A 17,877-nucleotide genomic window follows, 5' to 3' on the forward strand; every position below is an offset into this window, starting at 1 on the left:
GGTGCAAGATCAGGTGAATAAGTTGGGTGTGGAATGGCTTCGCAACCCAACTCCTTTGTAGTCCTACAAGTTAAGTAAATTTCATAAACACTTCTAGTATCATCATTTTTTTCAGTTCAATCAATTTGTTGACATAGTAGCATTTCAGGTGGTGGAGGCTCATTTCTAAAATTCTTGCAGTTCACATTGTTACTGTGGCCATGGAACTTGGTATAAGTTTTGGCATAGACTTTCAACTTTTGTGAAGTTTGTAAATATTTTATTTATCAGCAATCCATATTGTACACATCCCAAACCACATAGACCTTCACTATCAGAAGTTCCATTTTACACTCACTATTTCCAAATGACAATATGTTAACTCAAATAGCAACAGTGAACTACAAATAAAAGATGACAATCAATAAATAAACTGACAGCTACTGGTATACCAATATACAAAACAAAAATGCTACAAACTTTTGCGCCAACCTAATACATGCAACTAAAGATATGGGAATAGCATACCTTTTTATCCCTTTATAACTGTACTTATTTACTTCTTTTTCAATTTGGATTGCAAGCTCTCTTGTGGGTGCTAGAATCAATACATTTGGACCCCCACGCTCTTCTCTCGGAATGGGCTGTCCGTCAATGTGTATTAAGGCTGGCAATAGAAATGCCAAGGTCTTTCCTAAACACAAAAATAAAATAAGAACAGGTAAACTTCCCAGTGTTCACATAAAGATTAATCTTCGTGTTTTCTATGAAATATCTAATCAGAAAGACTTAATATGACAACATCAGGAAGTGCAAAAGCTCACTCAATATAGTATATAAGTCTGTGCTATAACACTTCAGCAGCAAACAAAGCTAGTGCATCTCTTGCCTCAAATACGATATGTACCTACTGTGAATAAATGTGGTCAAAAAGAATCATCATAGAAAGCACTAAGACATCTAGTGTTCACAAATGTTCCAGGTTGCGCTACTATGATAGCGGTTTTATACCAATGGGAGAAATCTCATCATTAACATTACTGAATACGTATTATGCAATTATAAACATAATGGAAATTCCTGGATGGAGTAATATGTAAAATACAGGACACTCAAACGAGCACTCCCATGAACACAGCAAGAAGTGGTCATCCGTTGGGACAGACCTGCTGGGACGACTAGCACTGCAACCCACCATGAAGCTAACGTATCAGTAAGAATGACATTATGAACGATGAAATTTAATTTTGAAGTACAATATCGAGAGGTGTTAAGATGTATATGGGTGGTTGCTGACAGAATAAATATTTTGCCTGCTTCACCTTTTAGGGTACCAATATCACATGGGCTTCTAGGGTGAGCAAAAGGTGACCTAGATTAAGTTTAAAATATTAATCTCACCTTTACCAAAATAGATGAGTTGTACTGTTTTCTATTTGGCACTCTTAAATACTATGTTACTTGTACCCATTGTTTTATTAAACTATTGCTTATTAGTATATTTAAAAAATAAAGTGTGTGTGTGGGAGGGGGTGGGGCGTCTGCTCACATGTGAGGAATATGGGAGGCAGGGCGGAGGAGGAGGAGGAGGAGGAGGAGGAGGAGGAGGAGGAGCTGTATGTGTCCACATGTATATTCACACAATTTCCCCATGCTTTAATGAAACCATAATACAGTTAAGATGTACAACACTAAGCAAAAGCACCTCTCCATGGGACACCACCTTATAGTACTGGCTACTCATGTTCATGTGGAGCTGAAGGCTATGTTGGTACCATAGCTTCTCGCAGTGTCTCCCAACAGGTCTCAGGGGATGAAGCTGACTAAGTGTGTCCCCACAACACACCGCCTCTTCCCACATCCTTTCCATAGTCTTTTCCCAAACACCCCAGGTGTCCAACCTAAGTTGTAAAGCAATCTGTGCTGAGGTGTGTGTGGTACATGGGAAGATTTGTCATGAATGGAACCTGGATACTGGGCTACCTCCCCACGTAATTACTCTTACACTGGCATGGGTCTTCACTGGTGTTGACTTTGTGTATTCCCAATTTTCAATTTTCATGGAAACAAAATGAAGAACACAGAACCAAATTTAAAAATTGAGGGATTTGACAAACTTCAAATATCTGAACATTTGGAGTTGAATCATTAGAAGCTATCTCCGCAACTGGATCACATGACAGACCAGTCCAATAAGTGGGTATGTCCCTGAGAAGTTGGACCAGATCAAGACAAAGGCCTGGGGCACAGGGGAGAAAACTTAAGAGAACAGAAAAGAAAGGAAGGCAAAAGAATGACTTCTGAAGAACAAATGGAGGGGAATGAAAAGGACATGAACCAAATAGCTGTAAGAAAGTACTGTCTCATGGTGACAGCGGTAAACAGACCCCTCCCACTTGCAAGACACTTATGGCCTCCCGAGACCGAGGGAGGAGTCTATACTCCCACTTCCAGGGATAACAAGATTCAGTAAAAACCAAGGCAAGAAACTGAACAGACCTGTAGGGGTTCAGTCTCGGTTTTTAAGATGATGATAGTCCAACAAAGACATCCACTTGTTATCTCTTAACATGAGCACCTAGTTTAGATTACTCTTGGAAAAGACACCCCAAATTCGTGAGGGCCTATCGGGACACTGGTGCACAAATCTTTGTCTGTGAGGGCACAGGATGAGTAGATATGCTGAAGGAGACAGTGTCCAAGATCTCTCTGGGGAGGACATAGAGCTACTGAATAAGACTTTTACTTTAAAACCAACACACATATCAACTATGCAAATCACGTGAAACAGCTCTTCACCAACTTGGGAAAATCTAAACAGCACTACACTTACAGGAAATTGTTCTCTGCATCTTCCTGGATACTGAGAGGGCTTTTAGAAGTATGACCTTCGAATCCATTGTTAGAGCTGCAGAGACCCTGAAGATATCAATCTGGGTCCTAAATTACTTACGGATGTTCCTCCAAAGACCCTGTTCAAGAAAGTATGGGCATAGAAACAAGTCTCTACAGATGAACAGAGGATAATTAAACAGAAGGTTGCATCTGGTGCACAAGCCTTTGCAGTTGAAGTCTGTGAGAAATCTCTGAAGGCAATGCGAGAGAAAGATAAACCTATATTTAGGGTTTTTGCAGGTTACTATCATGATGATTAATGATATCAGAAGTGACAATGGTGGCAAGCTGCAGGCTACAAGTGCTGCAGATGAACCTGCAACACAGTAAGGGGCAACTGCTGCCTTGTGTCACCTACTGGTAGATAGAAGGTGGGTGTGGCTGTGATCCAGGAAACATTTATATAAGGTAGCCACATCAAGCTTCCGAGAACTGAAGGTAAGCCGATTTATGCTAGAAATCCATAAACACCTACAATACGCATTTATGTTAAGAAAAGAATTTCGTTCTTGCTCATGGTAAACTTATGTTACAGAGATTTAGTGACTATAAAGATGAAACGGAGTGAGGAATGGTGCACAAGATATATTGTACTGGCCTCAGCTTAGCTTCCTTATGAGGAAAGTACTACTATTTCACAGGAAGGTAGGAGACTGGTAGACAACTGCTCGTAACTGAATAAACAACTGCTGGTTGCTTGCGTTGCCGATATCCACAATCTGGCACAGGGAATCAGTGACATCAGTGGCAGAGGTGAATGCCTATATGAATACCTATTGGAGAGTAATCTCTAGATCTTGGATAGGGGTAAGGAACCTGTCTTCAGGAATAGGAGAAGGGAAGAAGTAAGCGACATAACTTCTGGGTCAACCTTAATGGGTAGTTACGTCAGACAATGACGTGGTGATGCAGCCTTTCTGATCTGACCACATGTATATTAAATTTGGGGTTACATGGGTGTTGAACATTTGCTGACCATAGGAATTTTAGGACGACAGATGGACTCGTGGGAAAGACGTAAACTCTCACTCATCTGAAGGTAAAACTTCGATAAGAAATCAAGTAGATATTGAGGAAATGGCAGATGAAATGATGTCTGCCATTACAACCTTGTACTTTGGACACTTTCCAAACACCAAGAAATACACATACAGGAATGTATGGTGGTTGAACAATAATCTGCAATTGCATGGGAAGCAGGTAAGAAGACTACTTGCCTTTGCAAGAAAGAATGGGCAATGAGCAAAATATTGGGAGGCCCTTACTAAATATAAACTTGTGATTAACCACATGAAACTATCATCCTGGAAGGTATTTTGTGAGGAGGTGGAAGGTAAAGTTACTAGGGCCAGACTTCACAAAATTCACATAAGAATACCAACAAATCCAGGAGGCACTCTAAGGAAAGATGGTATTGGTATGCAAGTACAGTGTACAAGATGCTAGATGTTCTGCTGAAAACTCACTTCCCTTAATGCATGCACTCTGGCAGATAAAGATCAAGATTTAGTCCCTGTGTGGTAACCAACAGGAGAACTGAGAATCTGCGAACAATCCAATGGATAGTGGAAACTTTTTAACAATTCAAGTCAACAGGTTCAGATGGAATTTTTCTGGCTCTATGGCAACAACCAGGACACGAATTAATCAGACTCCTATGCAGACTGTTTAAGAGTCAGTCTTGCAACAGGAGTCCTTCCAAATTCGTGGGAGGACAGTGAAGGTTATTTTCATTCTCAAGCAAGGGAATATTGACCATACCATGGTGAAGGATATGAGACCAACCAGTCTGACCTCATTTCTTTTAAATACATTTGAAAAACTGGTTAATTAGGAAGTTGGGATAGAAACTTAGCTGAAGTTTCTTTACCTGAAAACCAACACGCATATCCACCAGGCAAATAATGTGAAACAGCACTTCACAAGCTTGTTGGGAATGTAGGAAAAGCTTCATATTTTCAGGAAATTGTTCTCTGCATCTTCCCAGATACTGAGGGAGGTTTTAGCAATGAGACCTCTGAATCCATCGTTAGAGTTGTGGAGGAGCATATGGTTAGACTAAGATGAGTAGATGAAAAATAAAATCCACCGGAGTGTGTCCACAATGAGGGTCTTGTCCCCACTACTGTGGAACCTAGTGATAGAGGGACTCATTGTAGAGTTAAATGCTAAAGGTTACCTTTAATGACAAATGCAGATGATATAGTCATAATAATACTCTGCAAATTTGAAAGTACCATTATAACAATAACACAATGCATTCTGAACATTGTTTAGACTTAGTGTAGCAAACAGGATCTAAGGGTTAGCCCCAGGAAATATACTTTAGTACCAGTCACGAGGTAGCATATACAAGACACACACGGAATCTTAAAATTTTTAACAAATTCTACCAGTAGAGGGGATAGTAAAGTATCTTGGGTTAACTTTGGATACGAAAATAACATGGATCTCTAACATAAATAACATAAGTATCAAGGCAAAAGAAGCTCTCACATGCATTGGAAGGCCCTGTGGTAAAAACTGGGGATTACATCCCACGGGCAGGCATCAGATGTACAACTCTGTAATAAAACCTATGATAATTTATGGGTGTAGAGTATGGTGCAATAGAATAGAACAGAAAGAGGCTGCTAAGGAGCTTGGGAAGCTGGAGAGATTGGCCTGTCTAGCCCTAACATGTAGAATTCGCAGCACACCCTCTGCTGGAATATGCTGGTCATGCCCCCAATACATCTTTGGGTTAAAATGGAGGTAGCAGTGCGGTCACACTGGTTAAAAACTGGAAACCTTTAGGATATCCAGAATGCCACACTAATATAGTGAATGTGATAAACATAGGAATGGTCAGAGAAATGGTTGTTGATAATACAAACGCTTCCAGATGCGGCAACAAAACTTTTAATGTAACAATTAGAAGTACGAAACATTGGAGGAATGAATCACAATATTGTTTACAAGACACTGTCTAGTTTACTGACTGTTCAAAAACAGATGAAGGCACTAGGGCCAAAGTACGTGGCAGCACACTGCCTACACCACAGAGAGCAGTCTCTCTAAGGAAGCTAGCAACAGTTCTCCAGGTGGAAATATCCACTATGTGAGTATGTGCAGAAAAGAATCTGTGTAGATGCTACATGTTTCTTAATATCTACATCTATCAGACAGTCAAGCAGCTCTGAAATCTCTATCCGATCTGGCAGTGAGACCAAAGCAGATTGGAAAATGCTATGAAATTCTAGGGAGACTATGGGAAAGCAACAGATAAACCTGCTGTGGGTCCCTGGTCACTCAGGAATCAGTGGTAATGAGCAAGGTGATTGGATAGGACAGGGTGACTCCATTTGTTGAACCAGAACCTGTCTTAACCACTACTAAGGCAACGGTAAAAATATAAACTATATAGCTGAATCAGGAAGCAGCACATAGAATACCAGAGCAAAACTCAAAAACAAAAGCATACGAAGATCATGATGGCAATATTATGTTTCAGGAGAAGCTCTGCAATCCTGGGCTTGAACAGAATGTACACTCATAGGTCTAATGATCAGCTATGGTAACTTCAGGAAACACCTGCACATGACAACTACAGAGAAAGAAATGTAGATTATGTGGTGCGGGGGCAAGAAACCAGATCACATTTAACTTTCCAATGCAAAGCATGAGAGTGGGTCACTAACTCCTGAAGTGACTGTCTAACAAATACCTGCTGAAGGGTCTCTTACTATTCATCAAGGGTTCTGGTTGGCATTACTAGAATGACAAGGAGAGAAACTGCACAATAAACTTAGTTTTCCTAAGGACAATCAGGGGCTAAGAAAACTGTTTTGTCTCCCTGATTAAATCATACCAATCAAAATTAGAATCAGCTGAATGAAAGTGCTAAAGCTTTTCCCAAGGTACATGTGACAACTGAAACAACAAAAGAGCCAGCTGAGTCATTCCACGTCAAATAATCATAGAGAAGTACCATTTGCAACACAACAATCTCCAGTTTATCAAATTGGTGTGTTCATTGCAAATGTAACAAAATGAAAAACTACCAATTTAGAATTGTAGCCCAAGTACAATAAAAGTAACGCCCCCCTTAAGTTCTAAAAATGCGCAGAAAGTTCAACTATCATTACTGACAAAAACTCCTGTAACTTCTAACAGAGTAGAAGCATGAATCAGGTAATTTTGGGCAGGGCTAAGAAACTTCCAAATGATATCAGACAGGTTCAAATTCAAATAGCTTTAATTAAGATCAGTGACCTTGAATAACACAAAACATAATAACTACAACATTTCTGAAAAATATATTTGTTTCTTTATGTTATATGACTCAACATAGTAAAAAACCAAGTTTGGATGACATTTGGATTAGAAGATACAAATTAATGTCTAGAGCTATACAACACTAACAATATAAACTGAATGCAAACTGCAACAAAATGACTAAGTATTGAAAAACATATTTACTTTTAAAAGATGGTGCGACAGCAATGCACAGTCAGGTAGCAATACAAACAGACCAATAGCAAGCATGCAAACTGCAAATGTTTTTGACTGATATGGTAAGTGGCATAATGACAGACCACAAAATATGTGTGAAAAGACTGACACAAAAACAGGGACCTGTGGCTGAAGCAACTACATGGAAACAGACAGAAATCACAAATGCATAATCCCTCAGACAAACTGGGCATCTGTTCCCTAGGTATTGATTTAACTGCATTAAATGACAATCTCTGGTATCCCTTGAGTCATCAGTGGAAGAGAGAGAGAGAGAGAGAGAGAGAGAGAGAGAGAGAGAGAGAGAACATGTGCACAGAAAAAGTTCCCAACTCGTCTAAATGGCATCAACTAAAACAACTTTAATCCAGCAGTGAATGCACCACCATACGATGGAAAGAGAGCGGTGTTGTCCATGGCGTTTCTAAAATTTATGTCCTTGTGGAAGCTGAAGTTACTGCATTTTTCTACTGTTATGTCATACTGACCAAAATTCCTTGTGTGCAGAAGTATTGTTGGCAAGCCATAGCAGTTTCAATTTAGACCGCTCCCGTGTGACGTCATCTGATAGATTTCTACAGTTCTAACAGTACTTTCAAAGGTTTTGTTGGTGTAAGAGTTGCCATTTGAACAGGACACATCCACAGCAAAAGCACCGCAGGCACAAAGATGTGAGCTGGTGCCAGTGCCGTATAGACTACTTGTGCGAGTTCCACCAGTGCCACCCATGGCACTGAGGATGAAGATATCGACTTTGCCTCAGCCAACTGCTGGCCGAGTATAATCCGCCAATGACTGGATGACAACGGACACAAGCCTATTCGGAAGATAGAAGAGCACTTGGTTACAGATCAATGTCCAGAGCTGACTTAGACAGGGAATGTCATTTAGTGAACTCTTAGAAGTGAACAGACAGTTGTGGTAAAATTGCATTTGCTATGTACGGTGAAGCTACCAATGATTATTTGCGCTTAGTCACTGAGGGCCTTTTTTGTGTTATATTACATGCAGTGTTGCAGACTTAACCAATCAACAAGTCCTAAAGATTAATAAACCTTTTTTAACTCATTTACGTGACTGTTACTAATTTGTTGGAAGGTTGTAGAACCCTTGCCCTCCTATTTTATTACCAAACCCTGGGGCATAGCTGTGTAATAGTAGAAGGGAGAAACTTTCTTAGCGGTGTACTGGACCAGAAATCGTTTCACGAACACTCAAACTCTGCCTCCACAGCAGTAGCAACGAGGCCTTCAAAACTGGCGATGAGGGTTTACAAAAGTAAGAGTGATACTTTCTGGAAAAACTCATTTTGCAATGAGGATATTTTTAACTGCTGTGTCCAGTTACAATAATCAATGTTTATAACAATGAAGATAATGAATATTAGACAATATAATGTAAATGGAGAGAGAAAAAAAATCACCTCACCTAGCGTAGCAGCAGAACCCACACACAAAATGGTTTAACTTTTACAAACTTTTGGAGCCAGTGGCTGCTCCTCCTGGAAGAAGAGTTGAAGTGAAAAGAAGAGGGGTGAAGTAGAAGGACAGGAGTGGTTTAGTTAAAGGAGTACAGTTCTGAAAAGTCACCCAGAACCCCACATCAGGGAGACTTACCAGATGGGACGAGAAGGAAATACTGACTATTTGAGACTGCACCGGATGAGATTTGAAGACCTGAGAGCTTGATAGTGGAGGACAGTGTAGTATGCAGCACAGTGACTACTACTAAAACATCATGCACAAGTTAATAAGAGTGAAAAACTAAGTGCATTGTATTTAACAGAGGTGGGAGGGGGCGGCAAAAAATATGAAGGTCAGGAAATGACAGATGTAGAAAACTAAAATGAAGTGAAGAAAAGAGCAGTTACTGTTAATGAATACCAAAAAAGAAGGAATTAACATAAATTAAGGCCAGATGGGCGGTGAGAACCAAGGACATGTGCTATTTCCCACTTGCGGAATTATGAGAATTTGGCGCCTGGGGGGGAAGAATCCAGATGGCGTGTATGGTGAAACAGGCACCGAGGTCATGATTGTCATGTTTTAGAGCATGCTCTGCAACAGGATACTTTGTGTGGCTGGTGTACACCTTCCTGTCTACAACTATTCATCCTGTCTGGTAACTGGGTGGTAGTCACGCAAATATAAAAGGCCGAACAGTGTCTACGTAACAGCTGGTATACGACGTGTCACTTCGCACATGGCTCTCCCTTTGATAATATACGTTTTGCCAGTTACAGAGCTTGAATAGGGGTTGGTAGGAGGGTGCACAGGGCAAGTCTTCCAGCAGGGACGGTCCTCCCACCTCTGTTCCATACAGTGTACTTAGCTTTTCACTCTTATTAACTCATGCATGATGATTTAGTAGTAACCTCTGTCCTGCATACTACCTGTCTTCCACTGTTAAGCTCTCAGGTTTTCAAATCTCATCCGGTGCAGTCCCCAACAATTAGTCTTCCCTTCTCATCCCATTTGATATGTCTCCACTGACTCAAGGTTCTGGGTGACTTTTCTGAACTGTACCACTGTACAGTGTGTGAGGGACAATTCTGTCAAGTCCTTTTAGCTGTGAGTATCGGTGATCTTTGCTGGAGCTCATACTCCACTAAGAGAATTGTGGGTTCCACACTTGTTCCTAGTGACAACTAGGGATTTATACGGTACATCCAGGTGAAATCATGTACTTTAAGGGAGAGGTTCCTAGAAGTTGCCCACTAAATTGTGTCACCCGAAGAGCCATCTGGCACATCTGCATGCAGCACACCTTGCAACTATACTATCCTGGCAATCCTCCCCTATCCGAAATACATAATGTTTCACCATTGGATGCTACCCACGTCCCAAGTTTAAAGTACACCCAGACCATCAGTTGTTAGATCTGAAGAAAGAATTGGGAAATACACTCCTGGAAATGGAAAAAAGAACACATTGACACCGGTGTGTCAGACCCACCATACTTGCTCCAGACACTGCGAGAGGGCTGTACAAGCAATGATCACACGCACGGCACAGCGGACACACCAGGAACCGCGGTGTTGGCCGTCGAATGGCGCTAGCTGCGCAGCATTTGTGCACCGCCGCCGTCAGTGTCAGCCAGTTTGCCGTGGCATACGGAGCTCCATTGCAGTCTTTAACACTGGTAGCATGCCGCGACAGCGTGGACGTGAACCGTATGTGCAGTTGACGGACTTTGAGCGAGGGCGTATAGTGGGCATGCGGGAGGCCGGGTGGACGTACCGCCGAATTGCTCAACACGTGGGGCGTGAGGTCTCCACAGTACATCGATGTTGTCGCCAGTGGTCGGCGGAAGGTGCACGTGCCCGTCGACCTGGGACCGGACCGCAGCGACGCACGGATGCACGCCAAGACCGTAGGATCCTATGCAGTGCCGTAGGGGACCGCACCGCCACTTCCCAGCAAATTAGGGACACTGTTGCTCCTGGGGTATCGGCGAGGACCATTCGCAACCGTCTCCATGAAGCTGGGCTACGGTCCCGCACACCGTTAGGCCGTCTTCCGCTCACGCCCCAACATCGTGCAGCCCGCCTCCAGTGGTGTCGCGACAGGCGTGAATGGAGGGACGAATGGAGACGTGTCGTCTTCAGCGATGAGAGTCGCTTCTGCCTTGGTGCCAATGATGGTCATATGCGTGTTTGGCGCCGTGCAGGTGAGCGCCACAATCAGGACTGCATACGACCGAGGCACACAGGACCAACACCCGGCATCATGGTGTGGGGAGCGATCTCCTACACTGGCCGTACACCACTGGTGATCGTCGAGGGGACACTGAATAGTGCACGGTACATCGAAACCGTCATCGAACCCATCGTTCTACCATTCCTAGACCGGCAAGGGAACTTGCTGTTCCAACAGGACAATGCACGTCCGCATGTATCCCGTGCCACCCAACGTGCTCTAGAAGGTGTAAGTCAACTACCCTGGCCAGCAAGATCTCCGGATCTGTCCCCCATTGAGCATGTTTGGGACTGGATGAAGCGTCGTCTCACGCGGTCTGCACGTCCAGCACGAACTCTGGTCCAACTGAGGCGCCAGGTGGAAATGGCATGGCAAGCCGTTCCACAGGACTACATCCAGCATCTCTACGATCGTCTCCATGGGAGAATAGCAGCCTGCATTGCTGCGAAAGGTGGATATACACTGTACTAGTGCCGACATTGTGCATGCTCTGTTGCCTGTGTCTATGTGCCTGTGGTTCTGTCAGTGTGATCATGTGATGTATCTGACCCCAGGAATGTGTCAAAGTTTCCCCTTCCTGGGACAATGAATTCACGGTGTTCTTATTTCAATTTCCAGGAGTGTATTAAAGCAAAGGCTCGAGGCTCCATATTATCCAATCACATGCTCACCAAAGAAAAGCAAATCCCCTCGATAAGGACATTTTAAGTTAAAATTGCAATTGATGAATACAGATAGTGAAAACCATCTACTCCATCTCAAACACAGTATTTTCATTATGACTAACAACCTTTAAATCTCCAAAATTTTATTTGTTTTAAGGCAAATTAACCTTCCCTCTATGAATAATAAGTAAATAAACGTTCAGAGCATTCTGGGTGAAACTGACAAAGCACTACGTTTTTCTCTTCTATTACATTAGGAATATGTGTCACTACTATTAAAAATACAAAATACATACCTGTTCCAGTTTGCGCAATACCAATCAAGTCGTGCCCTTTAAGCAAAACAGGCCAAGCCTGACTCTGTATTGGAGATGGAGATTTGAAATTCTGCTTGTAAATTTCGTCCAGAATTTCTGGGAAATTTGCAAAGCATTGCTCAAAAGTCGTGACAGGGTTTGGAATGGGCTCCTCTCCTTCTTCAAAGACATATGAAACTTCAATATTGTTTTGGATAAGTCTGGTAAAACAAAAATGTTTAGTGTTTCAGCTTCGCAGTAGAAACAGAGCACAGGAACAAACTTCATGCATACAGTATTTCAATAACAACCATTCTGAATATCTTACATACAGCTACGTTTCTGTTTATTCAAATAAATAATTATGGAGTAAAGGTACCAACTTGCACAGTAGAGGTGTTTCTACTGTATACTGTGCCTGTTGTGTCGATTTGACCTGTCCTCATTGGCTCCTCTAGTGCTACCCTCAGTCCACAGCTTCAAAATTTTCCTTATATCTGTACTTTATATACTACTATTTCCTCAGTCAAACTTCTGAGTCTTAGTAACTGTTGTGGTGTGCCCAGTTCATTCGTGGCCTCGCAAACTTAATTATTTTTATGGTGTCATATGTTGCTTTAAAATCAAAAACAATATGGTACAAGTTAATCTTTGCTTGTTGGCAATACACTGGAGACCAGTTACAGTTGTGGGGTGAGTTAGTTGTGGTTGGGCTCTCGGCCAGGATGGAGTGAGCCGAACTTCGATAGTGCATTCGTTAGCACTGCTCAGTAGCTGTCTTAATGCTTTTATAGCATGTCCATGCCACGACTGATTGGTGGAAGCGATCGGTAGCAAATTGTGGCATGTACACAGAAATGTTGAATTTTATCAAAGTGTTAACAATCTACATTCTCATTTGAAACATCATAGTATCTCTGGAGGAATTACTGAATGAGATTAGCTTAGAGAAAGTTTGCTGGAAAAGTAAGGAGGCAGTGGAACTTAATATAGTGGCCCTGGAGGAATAGCAACAGGATTGTTCACAGGACAGCTTCAGTGAAGTTTGGAAGGTAGGAGACATACAGGCCGAAGTAAAGCTGTGAGAATGGGTCGTGAGTTGTACTTGGGTAGCTCAGGTAGTAGAGAGATAGCTCACAAAAGGCAAAGGTCCAGAGTTCGAGTCTGTCCAGCATAGTTTTAATCTGCAACAAAGTTTCAGGGTCGTTATAATGAGTTTTTATACTTTATTGTTTTTTCCAATATATGCACCACGGTGGATATTTGGTCAAAGGTTGATCTGCTAGATCTAAAGCCTCCCTGATATCTCTCACCACGGTGGATATTTGGTCAAAGGTTGATCTGCCAGATCTAAAGCCTTCCTGATATCTCCCAATCACTTTTTCTGCAAAAAGTTTTACATGGTACGAAGCAGGGTGGAGAATATTTTCTCAGTGGTGTTCAATAATGTAATTCTCCTATAGCTTGTACATTTGTAATAAGGACAGCACAAATCAACACAACAGGCACATTATACAATATAATGGTGCAGGTTCTGACCAATACAGATGATGTGGATATTACTGCAAGAACAGAACTAGCTGCTAAAGAAACACAGGGCACTGGTGGCAGCAGCAATAGAAATGGGACTGGAAGGCAATGTTAGTGAAACCAAAGACATGCAAATACTACATCTATATCTACATCTACATCTATATCTACATCTACATCCATACTCCGTAAGCCACCTGACGGTGTGTGGCGGAGGGTACCCTGAGTGCCTCTATCGGTTCTCCCTTCTATTCCAGTCTCGTATTGTTCGTGGAAAGAAGGATTGTCGGTATGCTTCTGTGTGGGCTCTAATCTCTCTGATTTTATCCTCATGGTCTCTTCGCGAGATATACGTAGGAGGGAGCAATATACTGCTTGACTCTTCAGTGAAGGTATGTTCTCGAAACTTTAACAAAAGCCCGTACCGAGCTACTGAGCGTCTCTCCCGCAGAGTCTTCCACTGGAGTTTATCTATCATCACCGTAATGCTTTCGCGATTACTAAATGATCCTGTAACAAAGCGCGCTGCTCTCAGTTGGATCTTCTATCTCTTCTATCAACCCTATCTGGTACGGGTCCCACACTGCTGAGCAGTATTCAAGCAGTGGGCGAACAAGTGTACTGTACCCTACTTCCTTTGTTTTCGGATTGCATTTCCTTAGGATTCTTCCAATGAATCTCAGTCTGGCATCTACTTTACCGACGATCAACTTTATATGATCATTCCATTTTAAATCAATCCTAATGCGTACTCCCAGATAATTTATGGAATTAACTGCTTCCAGTTGCTGACCTGCTATTTTGTAGCTAAATGATAAGGGATCTATCTTTCTATGTATTCGCAGCACATTACACTTGTCTACATTGAGATTCAATTGCCATTCCCTGCACCATGCATCAATTCGCTGCAGATCCTCCTGCATTTCCGTACAATTTTCCATTGTTACAACTTCTCGATACACCACAGCATCATCTGCAAAAAGCCTCAGTGAACTTCCGATGTCATCCACAAGGTCATTTATGTATATTGTGAATAACAATGGTCCTATGACACTCCCCTGTGGCACACCTGAAATCACTCTTACTTCGAAAGACTTCTCTCCATTGAGAACGACATGCTACGTTCTGTTATCTAGGAACTCCTCAATCCAATCACACGATTGGTCTGATAGTCCATATGCTCTTACTTTATTCATGAAACGACTGTGGGGAACTGTATCTAACGCCTTGCAGAAGTCAAGAAACACGGCATCTACCTGTGAACCCGTGTCTATGGCCCTCTGAGTCTCGTGGACGAATAGCGCGAGCTGGGTTTCACATGACAGTCTTTTTCGAAACCCATGCTGATTCCTACAGAGTAGATTTCTAGTCTCCAGAAAAGTCATTATACTCTAACCTAATACGTGTTCCAAAATTCTACAACTGATCAAGGTTAGAGATATAGGTCTATAGTTCTGCACATCTGTTCGACGTCCCTTCTTGAAAACGGGGATAACCTGTGCCCTTTTCCAGTCCTTTGGAACGCTACGCTCTTCTAGAGACCTACGGTACACCGCTGCAGGAAGGGGGGCAAGTTCCTTCACGTACTCTGTGTAAAATCGAACTGGTATCCCATCAGGTCCAGCGACCTATCCTCTTTTGAGCGATTTTAATTGTTTCTCTATCCCCCTGTCGTCTATTTCGATATCTACCATTTTGTCATCTGTGCGACAATCTAGAAAAGGAACTACAGTGCAGTCTTCCACTGTGAAACAGCTTTGGAAAAAGACATTTAGTATTTCGGCCTTTAGTCTGTCATCCTCTGTTTCAGTACCATTTTGGTCACAGAGTGTCTGGACATTTTGTTTTGATCCACCTACCGCTTTGACGTAAGACCAAAATTTCTTAGGATTTTCTGCCAAGTCAGTACATAGAACTTTACTTTCGAATTCATTGAACGCCTCTAGCATAGCCCTCCTCACACTACATTTCACTTCACGTAATTTTTGTTTGTCTGCAAGGCTTTGGCTATGTTTATGTTTGCTGTGAAGTTCCCTTTGCTTCCACAGCAGTTTTCTAACTCGGTTGTTGTACCACGGTGGCTCTTTTCCATCTCTTACGATCTTGCTTGGCACATACTCATCTAACACATATTGTACGATGGTTTTGAACTTTTGTCCACTGATCCTCAACACTATCTATACTTGAGACAAAACTTTTGTGTTGAGCCGTCAGGTACTCTGAAATCTGCTTTTTTGTCACTTTTGCTCAACAGAAAAATCTTCCCATCTTTTTTAATATTTCTATTTACGGCCGAAATCATCGATTCCGTAACCGCTTTATGCTCGCTGATTCCCTGTTTTGCGTTAACTGTTTCAAATAGTTCGGGTCTGTTTGTCACCAGAAGGTCTAATATGTTATCGCCACAAGTCGGTTCTCTGTTTAACTGCTCAAGGTAGTTTTCAGATAAAGCACTTAAAAAAATTTCACTGGCTTCTTTGTCCCTGCCACCCGTTACGAACGTTTGAGTCTCCCAGGCTATATCCGGCAAATTAAAATCTCCACCCAGAACTATAACATGGTAGGGAAATCTACTCGAAATATTTTCCAAATTATCCTTCAGGTGCTCAGCCACGATAGCTGCTGAGCCAGGGGGCCTATAGAGACATCCTATTACCATGTCTGAGCCTGCTTTAACTGTGACCTTCACCCAAATCATTTCAAATTTTGGATCTCCGTCAATTTCCTTCGATACTATTGCACTTCTTATCGCTATAAACACGCCTCCCCTTCACTGTCGAGCCTGTCTCTGCGGTATACATTCCAATCTGAGTTTGGGATTTCATTACTGTTTACGTCTGGTTTCAGCCAACTTTCTGTCCCTAGTACTACATGGGCGTTGTGACCGTTTATTAATGAGAGCAGTTCTGGGACCTTTCTATAGACGCTCCAGCAGTTTACTATTAGCACATTAATATTGTTATTCCCTGTTGCATTTTGCCTACTCCTACCTTGCCGCGTCTCAGGAGGCGTCTTGTCGCGCCTAGGGAGGGAATTCTCTAACCTAAAAAAACCCCATGTGCACTCCACACATACTCCGCTACCCTTGTAGCTGCTTCCGGCGAGTAGTGCACACCTGACCTATTCAGAGGGACCCTACATTTCTCCACCCGATAGCTGAGGTCGAGAAATTTGCACCCCAGATCTCCGCAGAATCGTCTGAGCCTCAGGTTTAAACCTTCCACTCGGCTCCAAACCAGAGGACTGCGATCAGTTCTGGGAACGATACTACAAATAGTTAGCTCTGATTCCACCCCGTGAGCGAGGCTTTCCGCCTTCATCAATTCCGCCAACCGCCTGTACGAATGAGGATGACCTCTGAACCCGGACGGCAGGAGTCATTGGTGCCGACATGAGCAACAATTTGCAGTCGGGTGCACACAGTGCTCTCTATCGCCGCCCGTAGGGCCTCCTCCACATCTCGGATGAGACCCCCCGGCAAGCAGACTGAGTGAACACTGGCCTTCTTCCCCGGCCTTTCCACTATTCCCCTAAGGGGCTCCATCACCCGCCTAACGTTGGAGCTCCCAATAACTAATAACCCCCCCCCCCCCCCCCCCGTGTGCCTGCTCGGACCTTGCTGAAGGAGCAGCTGCATGTCCACTCACAGGCAGAGTGGGCGATGCCACACAGCCAGCCTCCACATTTACCCTCCGCCTCGTGCGCCGTGAACGCCGTTGAACCCGCCACTCCTCTTGGGGAGAGGGTGGCCCAACTGCACCCGTACCCGCGAAGATGTCTCGACAGCAGGGACAGTGGGTGAAGCATGTAACACCTGGGGTGTACCTTGCGACGCACCAGACTCCCCACTGCCACTACACTCCGAGGCAGCAGCCTGAAGACGGCTGACCACGGCCATCAACACGTTCAGCCGGTCGCGAACAGTGGCCAGCTCCTCCTGCATCCGTACACAGCAGTCACACATCCTATCCATCCTAAGGAATCAATTTACTGAAGAGAGTTGATCAACTTTTAACTAGACTGCTAATTCACTAAAGGCGGCTGATTATTGACTAAACTGTGATTGCTAGCCACTTCTTGTAGAAAACAATGAAAATAGCACTACCTGTCTCTGGACTGTATTGAGAACAAACACTAGCACTACTGGCACTATGGTTAACTAAAGGGACTCTCTCTGACTGTATTCAAAACAAACACGAAATCTATGGAACACTATTAATAGCACTCAACAATTAAAGTTTCCTAAAAGCAAAAACACACGGAAGAAGAAGTGACAAGTAAGAAAAATACAGTTAATACTTATATTAAGGTAGCTCGCTG

General features: G+C 42.9%; 1 protein-coding gene across 1 annotated transcript in view; it reads right to left on the reverse strand.

The window, feature by feature from the left end:
* Positions 1-17,877, reverse strand: part of LOC126194733 (probable ATP-dependent RNA helicase DDX43) — a 69,624-nt gene that overhangs the window by 25,885 nt on the left and 25,862 nt on the right. The window contains exons 5-6 of the mRNA XM_049932988.1: positions 12,028-12,248; positions 508-673 (exon numbers count right to left, since the gene is read on the reverse strand). Coding sequence (XP_049788945.1) covers positions 508-673; positions 12,028-12,248 — 387 coding nt within the window. The remainder of the gene's footprint in view (positions 1-507; positions 674-12,027; positions 12,249-17,877) is intronic.

This window comes from Schistocerca nitens, chromosome 7 (genome assembly GCF_023898315.1).
Source record: "Schistocerca nitens isolate TAMUIC-IGC-003100 chromosome 7, iqSchNite1.1, whole genome shotgun sequence".
Classification (NCBI taxonomy): domain Eukaryota; kingdom Metazoa; phylum Arthropoda; class Insecta; order Orthoptera; family Acrididae; genus Schistocerca; species Schistocerca nitens.